This window comes from Corapipo altera, unplaced genomic scaffold (assembly GCF_003945725.1).
Source record: "Corapipo altera isolate COAL_440 unplaced genomic scaffold, ASM394572v1 181b, whole genome shotgun sequence".
In the NCBI taxonomy this organism is placed as follows: Eukaryota; Metazoa; Chordata; class Aves; order Passeriformes; family Pipridae; genus Corapipo; species Corapipo altera.
The window spans coordinates 535,262-552,514 of record NW_020884963.1 but is presented as its reverse complement, the minus strand read 5'-3'; the positions used below and the strand labels follow the sequence as shown (position 1 = coordinate 552,514).

Genomic DNA, 17,253 nt, shown 5'->3' with positions numbered 1-17,253 from the left:
ACAGCCCGGCGTCCGCGGCCCTGCCGTCCCCGGGGCATCGCGCGCATCGTGTCCCGGGGGCCGCGCCGGGCCCGCCCGGGGGCGCGGGGCCGGGCAGGGCGGGCACAGCCAAGCACACGGAGCTCAGGGGGATGCCCCGCCGTGCGGCTCCGGCAGGAAGAGGGGCAGTTCCCCGTCAACCCCCGGGGTCGCCGAGCATCCCCTCCGCAGCATCCCCCGTGGTGCTGCGGGGATGGGGACATGCCATGCCCGGCCTTCCCTGCGGCTCAGCGGTGTCACAGCTGTGTCTGAGGTGTTGGTGTGGTCACAGAGAGGGCGATGGGGACATCCACAGCCACCGGTGTCACATTTTCCTTAGCGCTTAGGGAGGTTTGGTAGGTTCAGCCTCACCCCGTGGTTTGGCTCTCGGCGACAGTTCTGTCGCTTGAAGGATCAAATCCCAAACATCTGCTGTTCAAAACTGTTTTTCCGTTCAGCCTTTTTGTGCTGGTATAAAATGTTCCATACCTGAAGGACTGTCCTTACATACAGGTGTTAACAAAGCAGTGCCTTGTTGCCCATCACACAACATTCCAGGTGCTGTATGTGGGTGGTGGTGCTGAAATGAAGCCCAAGGACAGCTCAGTGCCCCCTGTGTTCCCCAGGATGTGCTGGAATGGCATTTAGGCAGCTCTGATCTAACACAGAAAGACAGGAGCGAGCCTGGCCTTGGAGCTTTGTTAGCTTTTATTTCCCTCCCTTGGAATCTGTGTCAGGAAGAGTGGTAAACCCTGAACCAGTAATTTCATGAAGCTCCTTTGGACTTGTCAGTGTTGTTATTCTAAATATCAGCGTTTCCCTATGTGTGCATGTCCTATCCCATCCACAGCAATGCGTGGAAACATCTGTTAGTTACCAACAACACACAGAATGCTGTTGATATTTTTATTCCTTGCTGAGGAAATGATGTTATTAATGGGTGGGTATTTACGTTTCTGCTAATTACTTCAGTTTTCCAAAATTTTAGGGGATTTTGGAGTTGTCATCCAAACAGTCTGCCCAGCTGGTCAGGCTAGCGAGTGCACTGTCATTTTCTTGGGAGGAAGGGGTTCACAGCAGGTATATTTATTCTTTCTGTTGCTGTTTGTTTGAAAGCCTGTTGGAATTCCTGGAGCAGAGCCCAGGAGAGGCACAAACAGATAACCGTGAGGCTGTCAAGGTCCTGAGGGTCATCCCCTGCAGCAAGTCTGTCACTCTAACAGCCACAGGAGGTATCCCTGTTGTTTTGGAGATGGATTGGGTCAGTGTGTTGGGAACCTGTGCCCAGCCTAATAAGTAAAAAAGGCGACTTCCAACAGAGCAGCAAAATCAGTACATAACTTCATAATGGGTTTTTTTTTTCCCCTTTTGAGTCAGTTGAAAGCATTTCCTCTTATTCCTGTTTATTTTTCCTGGAAGGTTACAAGAAGAGATCCTACAGCTGACTGATTACTGATTTCGGGAGAGGGGTGGAGGTTAAAAATGTCAAAAATCACTACAGAACTTCTTTTGGAAAGAGCAGTTCCAAGATCTACGAGGCTCCGGAAGATCGAGACGCTGAAGTAAGTGCAGGCAGGCCCATGGAAAATTCCAGCTGAATTCAACTTGGGCGATACTTTTTTTTTTTTCTTTGCCTTTTTTTTTTTTTCCCCTAACATTTTTACAAAAAAAAAAAAGAGAGGCAGTTCCAGAGCACAGAACTGAGATGGCATTCCCAGTGCAGGATCAGAGAGCACTGGTGGCACTGTATCCAGGTTATGGACAGTTATCACCTTTTTTTGCCTTTTTTACTGTATTTTTGGTGCCACCTTCTTGCTGTGAAACTGAATCCTGATTTCCTAACCCCCAGATATCATCCCTACCCCCAGAGCACTTCCATCTTTAATAGCAATTGCTTAATGTGAACAAGAGAATCTTCTGGCCTGGATTATAGAGGGGTTTTAAAGTATTTTTGGCGTTACTTCCCTTCCATTTTCCTCTCCATCACTTTCTGTCTCCTCTAAATCCAATTATGTTAGTACCTCAAACACTGCAGAGAGGGAGAATAAACTCTGAAACACTTAGAAACCACTAAAAACAGTTTTGTTGCTCAGATCCTTAACAGAGGTCATTGCAAATATGTGTCTTTCCAAATGTTTAATGTAGTGGAATTTCAGTGTTCCAGAGCTGGTCAATCTGAGTGACTCAGCTGGCCAGTTTCTGGCTGGTGCCTTTGTTGTTTTTGTTCCTGATATAGAGGGTTTGAGTTTCACGTGTACTTTTTAAAGTTATTTCTTTTGGTTTGTCTTGTGCTAAAATAATTATTTTTAGGGAGAAACTCAGAGGTTTATCTGAGGAGTATCAGCTGCAGTAATCTGGGTAACAGAGTGATGGGGAGGTGCTTGAAGCAGTGGATTTCTGGAATGTGGCTTTTCCCATGGTGCTGATTATATGTCAGAAAGTTTGGGGAACAGTGTTGGGTTTCTCCCCAAAATGACACCACAGTCAGACTGTGATTGCAGGCAGCTGAATTCTCAGCCTTTCTGACTGGCTGGTAAGGCCTCTGAGATGGCAAGTGAAGGAGAAGGGACCTTGCTTCCTGGGTTTATTTGCCTCATTTATTCACACTTCATTTATATCAAGAAGCCTTTTTTTTACTGATCATTAGAGACAGGATTTCTGTTTGTTAAAGGAACTCAGGCTTGTGCCCTCAGGAGATGTTGGCTGCCAGGACTAGAAGCTCCCTTTGGAGCTCACCTAAATGATCTAACCAAATATAAATGACCCTGCTTATAATATCCAGTTTTCAGTTTCTTACAGAAAAGGGGTATTTCTTTTTCCCTCACAAATATTATACCTCTTCCTCTTTCAGCACAATACTTCTGTTTTGGTGGCAGCTTTGGGGTCTTGTTGGGTAGATTCCCTTATTTGCCTTTGGAAGTTTTTGCAGCAAAATTCACTATAGAAGAAATGGAAAAATCACTTTTTTGGTCAAGTTAGTTCTTTGAAAACAGGCAGATTATTTGGGGGCCTGCTCTGCACTTGCCTGAAGTGTGAAATAATAAATCCAGTGCATTCTATGGACAGGATAGACTGATGGTGTAGTGAATAAGTGTCATGTATTGCTGCAGCTTGTTTTGTTGAATCACCATTGCAAAGGAATAAAATACCAAAACTCTTACAGGTTCTTTCTACAAAATAAGAATGTTTCTGGTGATTCACTGCTCCCAGCCAGCTCTGTTACCCATAGGGGATTATCTGAATTGCAGGTTAATTATGCTGCAGGAACTTTGGCAGACCTGAGCCTCTGATGGTGTCTGTTAGCTCAGACACATCATCTTTCCTACATGTATGTGCTCAGAGTCCAGAATGCAGCAGACAGGAAAAAGCAGGGACCTTGTATCCTGTGAAATCAGCCCTTGGTTTTCCAGTGAGATGCAGGTAGTTCATGTTATCTTTTGTTTTCAGCCTGTCCAAGCTGCAGTTGAAGACTGGAGATTTAGACCCACGGTTGTTTTCCCGGCTGAGGCACCTGCAGAAACTAGATCTCTCTGATAATTTGCTGGACAAGTTTCCCAACAGCCTAACCCTGCCTGATCTGCGTGTCCTGAACTGCAACAATAACCAGCTGGAAGATGTAACTGCTCTGAAACAGTTCCCTCTGCTCGAGGAGCTGACCTACGAGAACAATGTGTACTTGACAGTGAGTTACCCCCCATCCTTACAAGCTCAGCATTAAACAGAGGGGCAAACAAACAGCAGTTATGCAGAGTTCTTATATGTTGTTCTTGGGCAGCAAGTGTAAGGGCATCTGAGAAAACAGCCAGTCTTTGTGTGCCCCTCCACCACTTTGTGCCACTCTTTACCAGTCTGCAGACATCAGTTGCCCCAAACCACTCAGATATTCGTGTCTGCGTGTCTTGAACTCCTGTTTCTCCAAGTCAGACACCAATCTTAGTCAGTTTATTAGGCAGGGTATCTTATGATCATGCTTGTGTTAAGTTGAGTAATAACTGTGTAGAAATGTCCTTGTAGAATCATGGAATCCCAGAATGGTTTGGGTTGGAAGGGACCTTAAGGATCATCTTGTTCCAGCCCCTTTCATCAAGCAGGGACACCTTCCACTATCCCAGGTTGCTCCAAGCAACTGCTAAACTGGCCTTGGATACTTCCAGGGATGGGGCAGCCACAGCTTCTCTGAGCAACCTGTGCCAGGGCATCACCACCCTCACAGTAAAGAGTTTTTTCTTAGTATCTAATGTTTAGTTAGTTTTAGTGCCCCTTGTGCTCTGGAAGAGCAGACTTGGTCCTCTGATGAAGGTTTAAACTTGGTAATTAGTTCTAGTTTAGGTTTCTGACTTCTCCCAAGAGGCTCTGCTGCCTGTACAGGTTAAACATCCAAAACTGGAATTTTACTTGTGCTTTAGAGTGGCATCAGCCCCTGTCACCATCCACAGAGGCTTATTTGCTATTGTATGCTGGCAGTGTGGCTGCATGGTGAACTGTCTGACCTAAAACACACCTGGCCAAAGAATTCCTGCTGGAATTCATTTACTGGAGGCAGGACAGGCCTTCCTCTGTTTTAAAGGAAGGGAGTAGAACAGCCTGCCTTGCACTCAGGCTGAGCAGATGAGTGGTTACACAGCCCCCACCTTGTGTTGGATGCTAGTACTGCCTGAGGGTTGGGCAGCTCTTTTGTCTGCAATTTGAGATCCCAACTCACAGGAGAACATGGATTCAGAATTGAAAGGTGAAGTTCAAGCTGGAAACGCTGAAGAGATTTTAAGAAACGGCTTTTCCTTACTAGATATGTTCTTCTTATCATTGGCTGTATTTTCATCAGGGACTAAAGCTAAAGCAAGAACCATGTGTACAGTTTTTGTAACTCTGGTGTATTCTCTCTTTAGCTCAATGATGACTATAAAGTAATGTTTCTTTTGGAAAATCTTCGGCTGCTCAATGGCAAGGACATAACCAAACTGGCCAATCACGTGAGGCATGTCCATAGCCGTAAGCTCACCAGCAAGGTGAGATGTCTGATATTTCCTTAATCTCTAAACACCTGAGAAGTAACTAAATATTGTTCTCAGTGTCATGACAGAGCTGCAAATAAGCATCAAATGATTTGCAATAACTGTGGTTATGATCTGAGCCCAGCCCGCAGTTCGGGCCACCCAAGAAATGTCTTACTGCTGCTTTCTCTGGTCCCTGCTTGCATTTGCTCTGCCTGTTCTGTGCAGCCACCTTTGCCTGTGGTTTAAGTGACAAGAGCAGGGCCAACCAGGTCTGTGTCTGACCCTCTAGTTTTTCAGGTCCCTCTGATCATCATTCAGGAACAGGAGAAGCCTGGTGCTGACAGAACAGCTGCATACACCTCCCTGTCTAATTTATGTTACTGTCCAGGCCCCAGGAATGGGGAGCACAAAACCAAGCTCAGGATAATCTTGCTTTTTCCAGCATACAGCAGTAACAAGAATTTGTTCGTTCTTCTTCAGCTGTGCATGTTTGGAACTGTGTTTTCACTCATTTGTGTACACAGCTTAGCTCCTGACAGACTGTCCCCCCAAAGCATGTTGTGATCTGGAGCAGAATTACTGTTCTATTATGAAAAAGGTTTGGTTGGTTGGTTGTTTTTGTGCATTATTGCTCCTACCACTAGTAGTCTAGTTAGTTGATCTTGTTAATTCCTTCTGTGTATCAGTGGGGGGGAGATCAAATACTGAAGACTGGGATGTCTTATTGTGCTGACTGTTGTCTGTGAAATACCCGTGTACCTATCAGGTACCTCACCTCCCTGTTAGGAAGGCACAGTGTAAGACTCCTTAAGGCCATTTACTCTGGATCCAGAGGCATGAAATCAGGCATTGCTCTGGGTCCAATGCTGGCAGAGTCTGCTTAGCCACACTCACATGAGCTTGGTTCAGAGGAACTGGTTTTTCTGTAAGATGAAGTCATGTTTGAACACTGATTAAAAAAATGGAAGTGGTGCCATCACGTAGCTACCTCAGGGTTGGCAACTTCTTAAATGCTTTCACAGGTACTCTTGTGCTTTTCTGCTCTGTTTTTTTCTATTGAGTAGACTCAGTCTTTCTGCCTAGGTTACTGCTCACTGGGAAAAATTCTTCCGTGACCAACTTCCTGAGAAGTACACAGCTGAGCAGGTGAAGTCCATCAGGAAGAAGTTCCTGAAGTCAGTACAAACCAATGTAGTGTATGGACCCAGCTCCCTCAGTGAATTCACCCGCTGGCGGGTAGGTTGTGTCCCACTTCTGTTCTTCAGGCAAGGAAGAGTGGATTTGATTAAAATGCTCCATGGATTTGGGTGCAAGGCTCCTGCAGACAGGTGATATCACTTCTTGTGGTTTTCTTCGCTGCTTCATGAAGCAGTTACAGGAGCACTAAGACTAAACATGCACCAAGTTGTGATGACGGTCATTAAACATTTTTTAATTCATAAGCAATAACCATAATTGTACTAATTAACAAGACTGCAGTATCCTTAATACTTAATTATTTGCAAATTAGTTTAATGGCAACCTTTACTCTTGATGAAAGCTGTATGAAAGGAGAAAAGATAATGACAAGTGTAGTTACTCCCAGTGGGGAAAGATACCATTTAGTTTGTAACATTTGTTTTATTTGTATGTGCATACACACAATTGAGGCTTTCATCTCTCCTTTGTCTTGTGTCATTGCTGTGCTGTTGTTTTCACAACTGGATGCCCATAACAAAGTGAAGTTCTTGGGTCATGTAGTGTCAGCAGAGGACTTGGCCTGCCAGGCTCTCTAAGCTGAATTCACCACTTGTGAAATTCATGTGGAGCAGTGGGAGCAGATATTAAAACCTTGGCAAAGCAGCTCTTGACACATCAGAGTTTGACTGCTCTTGATTTTTTTGTCTTTTTTTTTTTAATTCTTTTTAACATATTTCATGTTTGCTTCTAAGGTGAAAATGATTGCAGAAGAGTTTCTGTCATACTCATTGGGTCTGGAGCTAAACTCAGATACTGAACCAGAGGAAAAGGCAGATGAGAATGAGGAAGAAAGTACAGAAAGCCCTAGGGAAGCTGCAGAGGATGTGGCTCAGGTAGGTGATTTTTCCAGTTACATTAACAATGTCCTTTCTGTGTCTTGCAAACTCGGTAGCTCTTGTCAGTTTGCATTTATGACCCTTTGGTAACCACAGGGGCAGTCCCAGGCTCTGGCCTGCATCCAGCAGCTCAGGCTGATTCTCTACAGCCAGACTGAAGCTTTCCCAGCCATGTGAAGGTTGAGTTGCTCTCCAAGAAGAGAGAGCTTCCATTCTCATAGAAGATCCAAAAGATTCCATGAATCTTACTCACTCCACCTTTTCCCTAGGAAGGGATATTTTTAATTAGAGAGCTGGGTTGATGGCTGGCCAGACTGTGTTGATTTTTGCCTGCTTGGAAACGGCTGCAGATTGAACCCCCGTGGTCCATGGACCAGATTTGTTTTTCCATATCGTATGTAAATCACAAGTAACTGGGAGAGGGAGCTGAAAATTAGTCTGGCTGTGTGATTTTCATTAGCTCCTGCCTCTAGGAACCCTGCAGCTCTGGGCTGTCTGGTTCGTGGAGCCCAGGCTGTAACCATGGAAGGGTACTTGGATTTGAATAACTAATATCTCTAAACTTACAAATCACTGGAAAATCTCAGGAAAGCTAAAAACCTTCTGCAGAAACTGACAGCATGAGAACGTGTCTTACAGGTCACAGTAACACCCAGCAAGAGGAAAAGAAACCATTCAAAGTCAGGTGCTGGAAACAAGAGGTCCAAGTCCCAGGCAAACACCGAGGAGGAGGCTGTAGTTAATCCCAGAAAGTCCAGCCATGTGCAGGATGACCCAGCTCCTGATAAACCAAGAACATCAGACCAGCCAGCCAAGGAGACAACCCCTGAGCAGGGAGCTGAAGGGACACAGAAGAATGGAGAGCAGTTTCCCAAGGGGCAAAGCAACAGAAGATCCAGCCAGATGACAGGGGAACAGAAAAGCCAGGAGCAGGACAATGGAGTTGTTACTTTGACTCCAGTGAAGAACTCCAAGCGAAAGGTAGGTCCACCAGCCCCCTGGGGACTGGCTTTTGGCCTCTTGGTGTAGTGGGAGGAGCTGCATTCAGGTTTCATCAGAGCTCTACACAGCTTGGAGCTCACAGATATATTGTGAGTTAAAGTTTTGGTTTGGTTTTTTTTTTTTTTTGTCATTGTTTTAAATCCCTCAGAGGCATCAGGGAAGGAAAGGGACACCCCCAGGAGACAGTGAATCCCCTTCAGGGGATGGATGGACCAGTGCTCCGAGGTGGTGCTCTGAAAGCCTGTGCTTAGAAATGGGACTGGCAAGCCTTGCTCTCAGGTCACACCAATGGCTGCATGGGGAAAGGTGTTTCCCCCTCAGCTCAGGCCAGTGGGGGTCTAAAGGGCTTCTCACATTTCTCTGCAGCAGGATGGGGTTCCCTGCTTGGGTCTACTGGGCACATCCGAACAGTTGTCTGCTGGTTTAGGAGTCTTGAGCATTGCTGGCACCTCAGCCTCTCCTGTGTCCTTCAGTTTAACTCAGATTGCTGTGTTCAGTAGAGGGTTCTGTCAAGGCAATCACAGGCAAACCACTGTCAGGGGAATGAATTGTCTAAATGTGGATGGTTTATTGTAGGAGGATGTCAGTGCAGAGCCATTGCATTTTCTTCAGTGTCACAGTAAAGGCAACAGCCGCGAGGATTTTAAAACGCAGCTCTGGTCCTGTGTCTTCGAGCCAGTGCTAGACTCTGGAGCCAGGAAAGGTGAGCTCTTAAAGAGGTTTGCAGGATTCCCAGAACCACCTGGCTCTGGAATCCCGGCGGACTCCATGCGTTAGACCCCTGCTCCTTCGAGCCGTAGTCTCCGTTGTCAGGAAGAGACTTGCTTACATATTTCTTCTTTGACTTTGAAAACAGGAGGCTGGGAGAGCACCAGGCAGTGATAAGCTGCAGTCTTCGTGTGTTATCCCTGAACCTGGGAACTTCTCACCCATTTTTTTCCTCTTTCAGATCCCATTGTGAGCTCCTCCAGAACCGTGGCAACCTGTGGAGGGGAGTCTGTTTGTCTGATTGATTGTGAGACAGGGACAGTGCTGAAAAAGTATAAGGTGGCTACAGAGGTGGGTTGCAAGTGGGAAGGGTGAGCATTGAATGGGAATGCCATAATCTTATAATACTTACATACATGTATGCATAATATATATTACAAAGAGGTCTGAAAGGTTGTCAGGCATTAGCATGGACAGGTCTTAAATGGATGAAGATACATAATAAATATTTCTTGCTTATCCTTTTAGCCTGGTTTGGGTTTATACTTTTATTAGTTTAAAAGATTAGTGTGCCTCTCCCCTCACACAGGTGTATCTGGCTGCTAAGCCTGCTTGACAGCATAGAGGAATAAACATCCTGTTTCTGTAGTTTGTGTTCTTCTGAGGGTTGTTTTGAGTTTTGGTGCTCCATCTTAAATAGTGGTGGTGTTTCACCCGAGTAGCACTTGTGATAGTTGTCTTATCTCTGAGCTAACAGCCGTCCTGCTGTCCGCTTCACTCTATTCCTGGTTTTTTTCTGTCCCAGGAGTTCTTCAGTGTTGCATGGACAACCCTCACAATGGTGATCAGCGACAGTCGGAAGAAAGCTCACAATATCTTGGCAGCTGCTGGGAGGAGAGGGATTGTCAAACTGATCCATGTGGCAGCCGACTTCTGCTACGGAGAGATAAAGGCTCACAAGAAGCCCATTGCTACTGTCTGCTTCAGCCCAACCCAAGAGACCCACCTCTTCAGTAAGTCCCTGCTTCAGAACCTCTTTAGCTTTAGTAATAATGTGGAAAATTCAAGGCTTCCTTAACAAGGGGAGTTGTCACCAGGGCAAGCAGGGACACACACACAAAAAGCACAGACAGGCGTTAGGGAGGGACCATTGTTAGTCTCCTGTGGCAGCAATTTACAGCAGGACAGATTGTTTCTGCCAGGACCTGGCTCTTCAGCTGAGGTGCAGCAGCTCCTGTTTCCCCCTCAGTGGCTCTCAGGGTGGCTGGCACACACACAGGAGCCACAAACAAGGCCAGCAGTGGATGCGTTCCACAGGGATGAGTAAGAAGAATGACAGGCAGAGCAGGCAGCTGGGGGCAGGCAGTGGCAGGGCTCTCCTCGAGCACAGCAGGGTATTATGAGTTTTGATTTCATTTTTCCCAACGAGCACAACTATGTGCTCAATTGATTTTGAATAAATGACCTTTTTTTTTTTTTTTTTTAATTCTTTGCCTCATCAGAGATTTTTATTCAGGTCCTGATGTCAAAGAGAGCTTTACCACACACAGTGGGGCCCACAGAGGCTGTAGCTTATGGACTGGTAATGAACCATCATATTACAAATTGCAGCTGCATTGTCAGGCTGTACAGTGAGCTGGTACAGAGCCATTCAGGCCACACCTGCGCCCCACAGCACATTGTTTCTCTTGCCTACAATTACCCACATCCTGGAGTGCTTAGAGTGCTACATGAACCATTAAAAGTGGAATTTTTTTAGAACAGGGGATACTTTTCAAGAAGAAGCTCAAGAGTGCCAAAAGCAGAAGCAGAAGAAGGGATAAGGAGGTTGATAGCACATCTATATAATGATATGGACAGCAAGGCTCACCCTAACCCCATATATTGCATAGAAAAAGAGTAATAAAGGGAGAGTCTTTGCATCCCTCTTTGGAGACTGGACACCAACAAACTCTGAGTTTGAGGGGTGTCATCTGATGGGGATCCAGATCACTCTGAGTAATCTATTAGGATTGTTTCTGCTATCAATATCTCAGCATGGCAACATTTCTCACCCTTTACATCAGTGCCTAACTATCCCAATGGAAGCTGCTGTGGATGTGAACACAGTAAGCCAGGGATATGTGGAATAAAGCAGTGTCTGCCTGAGAGTAGAGGTTGCAGCTCATATTTTAACCCCTAAGCAGAAACAAGCTTAGAGGGCCACTAATTAACGACTTTGTGAAGCCACAACTCAGTAATGGACAGCAGGAAAGAAACTTTGTTTTATTTGCCCCTCTTAGAGCACAGGATAAGAACACAAAGTATTGACTGTGCATGCCTGACAGTGTCTGTGGAGTGGTGTGGGGCCAGGAGCCTTGGTGACTGCTGCTGTGCTTTAATGAGCTCTCTGATGCCACAGCCTTAGAGTGTAACAGCCTGTGACTCAGGTAGAATTGCCAGCTTAGCTCGAGAAGAGCCAGATGAGCAGCGGTGTCACTACCTGCTTCTCTTCTGTGTCCCACAGCTGCATCCTATGACAAGCGAATTGCACTCTGGGATATTGGGATTCCAGACTGTGACTACAATTTCAAAGCAAGGTAAAGGTTCAAAAACCAGATGTGGCCAGTCCAGGAGCCTGTAACTACCACGTCGCAGCACCACTTAACTGCTTGTTCTCTTCTGTTTTTTTAGCCAGCTGCTGGTGCTGGAAGCAGCCTCTATTCCCTTACGGATTGCCCTGGTGCCCACCTGCCCGGAGCAGTACCTGCTGGCAGGCTGTGAAGGTGGCTGCTTTGCCTGGAACATAAAACTGGATAAAGGAGAAAAAAGCAGGTGAGAACCGAAAGCTGGGACCACGAATTTGCTTTCCATAACAAGAAGAGGTAGTCCTAGCAAAGGTTTGATTTCTAACTGAGGAGGTTTGAGCAAAAGCAGCATGTCCTACCAAACTTAAAACACCCTCCCCTTCCCATAGTGGCCAGAAAAAATATGAGCATGTGCTAAAGGAGTGTTCAGAGCTTGCAGCTCTGTGCTTGTATTAAAGCTCCAGGCTGCTTGGCAGGAAGGCTGGCAGGAGTGTAATCCAATACCCCAAAACTTAAGGGTGTGTCATCTCAAAGTAGTGTAACAGAGTGTAAATTCTTGGATCGATTTCCAGTCTCCCAGTGAGGCCTTCCCTGCTCCTGGTACGTGAGGTAACCCAGGAAACTGGCACTCTGTGGGAGCTCAGGAAAAAAATTACAAGAAAGAAGCAAGTAAAGTCATGCCCTGCTGGCAAATACTAATCTTGACGCCTGCAAAAAGAAATGAAGTGAAACAGCAATCTCTTAAGCAAATGGGCTTCTGCTTTCAATAAACTCATACTTATAGAAGTGTAAGTTCAAGTGGGAATTCATCTGAGCTTGGCAAGAGACTCACTAACACACAGATTTCCTTCTGGGTTCTGTATCTGGGCGCCCTTCCACTGCTGCCTGTTCAGGACTTGGCTCATTTCACCCTTCCCCCCTGCTCTAGGCCTTTTGAAGCCATATTCCAGTTTCCTGATGATGAAAGCATGACAACGTCTCACAGGGTTGATGGTCTGGCTTTTCTGAATGACGATGTCGTTGGTGAGTGTAAACACAACAGCCCAGTCCCAAAAAAACAGTGGGGCACCTCAGCATGTGCAGGGTGAAGCAAGAACGATGAGCAGAGGGTGACTGCCTCGTTAACTTTGTGAGGGCTACACAGAAGGGAATTTTCTCCCAGAGTCATTTATCTTTCCCAAAAATATGGCCTAGAGCATAAACCCATGCCTGGGCAGGACTGTAAATCAGATGGACCCATCCCCAAGGGCATGCTTGGCCAAGCAGTGCCAGTGTGGAAGGAAGGAGAGCTCCTTTCTGCTTAGGGACTGGTGGCAGCAGTCTTTTCTGCAGGGGAACTGGAGGTTCCACATCAGGGTCTGGGTTTTTCTGAATAGCTTATGCTTGTTCTGCAGTTCAGGAACATAAGCATAGCACTGAAAATCTCTCTGCAGCCTCCAATTGTCCTGAAATGAGGTAAAGCAGGTGGAAACAGTTGTTGTTGGATCAGGTCCCAGGTCTTAAAAGCCGTGTTCTGGATGGGCCACCTTCACCAGAAGCCAGCCTTTGTCTTGAGGCATTTCACTTCCCAGCAGCTTACACAGCCTCTCCTGTCTTTCTTCCCTAGTTTCCAAGAGCTCCAAACCAGGATGCATTTACCTGTGGAGCTGGAGCCGGTCCTTTGACGCCAAGGGGAAGGGATGCCAGCGGACAGTGTCTGCAGTTATCCTGGCTGAGCTGGAGTGGTCCACGACAGACATGTCCTACCTGACGCTCAGCACCTGCCCAGGTAGGCAGCACTGGTCCCCAGGGCAAGGTGTGCTTTGCCCAGGTGTGTGGGGCTCCCCTTTGCGCCATCAGAGGCAGAGGCCTGGATTTCAGAGCCCACCAGAGAAGGTCAGGGCTCCCCCCTGCAAGCACTGCAGTGCAGCTCCAACACTGCGCAGCCTCAGCCCAGCACCAGCTGGGTATAAATAATACAAGTGATAAATAATTGCAGCTGTACCATCTGCCCTGCAAGGGGGTTCAGCCGAGGCTCCATGGTCTTTCTTGTACAGGTTTTCAAAGCACAGAGCTGAGGGCTGGGCCCTGTAGCCTTGGTGGAGCCATTTTGATGCTGAGTGCATCTGAAGCCAGGGGCAGGAATGCCACACACCGGGCAGCTGGCTCTGCAGGCTGGCAAGGAACAGCCAAACCTCATCTGGTCATCACTTTCCAAAACCAGTCTAAAAAAAAGTCAGGAGAAATCCCAAAGTATTTAGCACTACTTTTTCCACGCTAGAGTAAGATAGCTGACTTATCTTTAAATGAATTGAGTTCTTTCAGAGCAACGTAGATCCGTAGTTTTGTGCTGGGAGTTTTGCTGAAATATGGCACCTTCCCTTGGGATCCTACAGCACTGCCTGGAGCTCTGCTTTGCAGCAGAACAGACTCCCAGTTCCACAGTAGTTTTACAGCTTTTTCTTTTGCTCTCACAGCAAAAGGCTACGTGTTCTGTGGTGATGAGAAGGGCAGTGTGTGGATGTACAACCTCTCCAGCTACACCACAGCCTGGGGCTCTCCAAAGGGAAAGCGCTCGGAGCGGAGGATCTCTCCTGCACAGGTAGGTATCAGGTACCCTTTGGGGCCTCCCTTCCACCCCAGGGCAGCTGATCCCAGTCTCCCAAGGAGGTTTATCCCAGAACATGCTTCATGTTTCCACACCTGACACTCACAAGCAATTAAAAGCAGTCTCCAGAGCCGACCATGGCACTCACAGCTGGGACAGGAATCAGGAGCTGCAAAGCAAGTCTGTCAGCTCCTCCATGGTGCAGCTGGGCAGCTCTTCCTAGAAGGGCCCTAAAACTCTGGTGGTTAAGCTGGAAAGCCCCACAACACAAAGAGTGCAGGCACCATGTCCCTGAGGGGCTGAGGGGAGGGAATCCAGAGCAGGGAAGGGCTCACTGCTTTCCTGTGTTCACATCCCCTTTTCCTAGTCGATATCTCCCTGGCCTCTGGAGACAGTTCTCCTTTGGGCAATCACTGTTTCCTTGCATGAAGCCTCTGAAAGGACAATCACACACACACTCAAAGGCTCTCACTCACTGGTCTGGAGCTACACTGGATATAGGTATGAGGGGATTCAATGTTCCATAATTTCTTCACTGAAAGGGTTGTTAAAACATTGGAATGAACTGCCCAGGGAGATGTTGGAGTCCCCATCCCTGGAGGTGCTCAAGGAACAACTGGAAATGGCACTCAGTGCCAGTGCTCTGGTCTGGTTGCCAAGGTGGTGATGGGTTAAAGGTCAGACTCTGTGATCTTGGAGGTCTTTTCCAAGCCAAGTGATTCTATGATTCCAGAAGGTTTTTGGAATTGTATTGCCAACACCTTTTTCCTTCCCGCTCAAGCCGCTCCGCACTAAACCTTGGCCCTTCAGGAGCATCCCAAAGCTTTACCACACACCTCAGAAAGGGGGAAGAGCCTCTGACTCAGCTTCCCCAGAAGAGACCCCGCTGTGCTGAACATCCTCCCCCTCAGACACAGCACCCCCACCGCACTCTGTTCTCCCCACAGATCCTCCAGTGGCCGGAGCTCCACGTGAACGGGGAGCAGCCCCCCGAGATCCTGGTGAACAACGTGGTGTCAGACCCTGCCTTCACCTACCTTGTTGTCCTGACCAGTGTGAACATAACAGCCATCTGGAAGAAGTCATAGTCCCCTGTGCCAGTCTCACCCCCGTGATTTGAACTAGTGCAGTATTAGTGACTGTTACCCATGTGCCCATGAACGTTTTCTAGACCAGCCATGATGTGCAAGATTAAACGAAATAACAAAGGTAAGGGTTTGTTAAACTCATTAAATCATTGTAAACATCCGGTTTCTTTTACTGTAAGTTTTCACAATTTGTGCATTTGTTTTATAGAAATGACACTTAATAAAACAAAATGCCAGTTCACTTGGCAGTGCCTGGAGTTTCTGACAGGAAAAGCAGAGAGTTCATCTGCTGCTGTCACTGAGCAGCTTCTCATGCTGGAATTATACCCACAATAACCTCCCCAACAGCCCAGGACAAATGTCTGCCTTAAGGCTCCAATCAGAAAAGTAAAAAATCACTTTAATGACTTATCTGTCATACCCAACAATACATTTATCCTCTTGGCAAAGTGCCTGACTGGTTTTAAAAAAAAAAACAACAACAAACAAACGAACTCAAAATATCACTGCTGCTGTCAAATACTAAACAGAAGTGGGACAAGGGGGGAAATATTTGCCATGAATGGAGGTTTAAATATATCACCTAACTAAGAGACACATCATTCTGCCTCAGAAGCACAGTGTCCTCCACAGGGGGTGGATTTTACTCGATTCCTTCTTGTTTGTCCTTAATAGCAACCTGTAAAAGCACAAACGAAAACACAAGAGCTGTTACTGAGCTGGAGGAGGTGTTTAAACATCCCTGACTTTTCTGAGATACTCAAGAACCAGCAGTGGAAACCTGTACACCATCCAGAAAACTAACACTGAAATTAAAATCAAAACTTATGTACAAATTTGGTGCCCTGGTGCTTTTCCCCACCACATCAGAGAACACCCTTCCAACCCAAACCATTCTGTGAAGAATGAATTCCAATTGATCCTTCATAGAATCCAATTGATTATTCATAGATTCAGAACCAATTCCAGGTATTCAGAAATAACAGACCTCTTTTTTTTGGACACATAAATAACCATTTCAGAGCAGCCACGAGCTGAGTAACACAACGAGGGTGGCTTGAATTAATTTACAGGCCTAAAACAGCAGCTCTTAAGACACACTACTCACCCCTCTGATTAATTATAAACACTTTTAAGGATAAATAAACTCACCCTGAACCTCTCCTCCAGCAGGGAGAGCTCGCTGATAAGATCCGTGATGGCATTAGTGAAAGCCTCCTGGGGGCTGTAATCGGGGGTGGTCTGCACACGGATGATAATTTTATGCTCCAGAGGGTGAGGGACCTTGTACCCTGCAAACAGCACCTGCGGGTCTTTGAGCAACTGCCTGGAATTGGGGGAAAAAAAGAAAAAAAAAAAAAAAAAAAGCAGGGAAATTCAGGGGGAAAAAAAAATAAAAGCCTCAAAACCAGCCCAAAATTTAGTGCCCGGTTTGGACTTACGACTTGATGATGTTCCCAAGCGTGTGGTCCTCCTTGTTGATGGTGAACAAGCAGGCGTTGGGCACCTTGGTATCCTTGTTGATGGTGATTCTGTGGGGATAAATGGGATAAATAAATGGGATATAGGGGATGTTATCGATCCATGCGGGCCAGGCAACCGCGGGCGACTGGGGGGGAAGGCCCGGGCTCCCCGAACGGGGAGCCCGGGCCTTCCCCCCCAGTCGCCCGCGGTTTGATTAAGGGCTAATTAGGGTGTCCCCTCACTTCTTCTCGCCCTCGAAGAGGAGGAAGGACTCGAAGGCTGGAGGCGCGTTCATCCCGCCGCCGCTCCGCCCTCACTCGCTATGGCGGCCGCGGCTTCACCTTCGCTGACGTCACTTCCGTCCGCTCTCTGCCCTTACCTCCCGGCCGCAACAGCGCCCCCCTGCGGGCGGGAGGACTCGGTGCAGACACCAGCGGAGCCACCGGTGATGCCACCACCAGTAGGGCCACCAGAAATGGCACCGGCAGGGCCATCAGAGATATCACCAGTGGAGGCACCCGTGGTGCCACCACGGCCACCAGTAGGACCACCAGGAATGGCACCAGCAGGGCCATCAAAGATGTCACCAGTGCCGCCACCACAGCCACCATTGGAGTCACCAGTGATGCCACCACTGCCACCACCAGGACCACCACAAATGGCACCAGCAGGGCCATCGGTGATTGCACCAGTGCCACCAGCAGCGTCACCAGTACTGCCATGAGCAGAGACTGCAGGGATGCCACCACC

At 47.3% G+C, this 17,253-nt stretch overlaps 2 protein-coding genes across 2 annotated transcripts; one reads left to right on the top strand and one right to left on the bottom strand.

Moving 5' to 3' along the window:
* Positions 1-413: 413 nt before the first annotated feature.
* LRWD1 (leucine rich repeats and WD repeat domain containing 1) lies at positions 414-15,280 on the top strand. Its single transcript, XM_027664516.1, has 15 exons — positions 414-1,580; positions 3,466-3,700; positions 4,905-5,024; positions 6,096-6,248; positions 6,944-7,084; positions 7,727-8,068; positions 8,666-8,792; positions 9,039-9,148; positions 9,603-9,810; positions 11,304-11,376; positions 11,471-11,611; positions 12,293-12,387; positions 12,971-13,132; positions 13,821-13,945; positions 14,899-15,280. Exons 1-15 carry the CDS (start codon positions 1,501-1,503, stop codon positions 15,037-15,039), a joined length of 2,253 nt encoding a protein of 750 aa, XP_027520317.1. The 5' UTR covers positions 414-1,500; the 3' UTR covers positions 15,040-15,280.
* On the bottom strand, positions 15,189-16,880 carry POLR2J (RNA polymerase II subunit J). The gene is made up of 4 exons (XM_027664525.1): positions 16,746-16,880; positions 16,482-16,571; positions 16,192-16,366; positions 15,189-15,718 (listed from the first exon to the last, which is right to left on the bottom strand). The coding sequence occupies exons 1-4, from the start codon at positions 16,796-16,798 to the stop codon at positions 15,683-15,685; spliced, it is 354 nt and encodes a 117-aa protein (XP_027520326.1). The 5' UTR covers positions 16,799-16,880; the 3' UTR covers positions 15,189-15,682.
* Between the last annotated feature and the right edge of the window lie 373 nt (positions 16,881-17,253).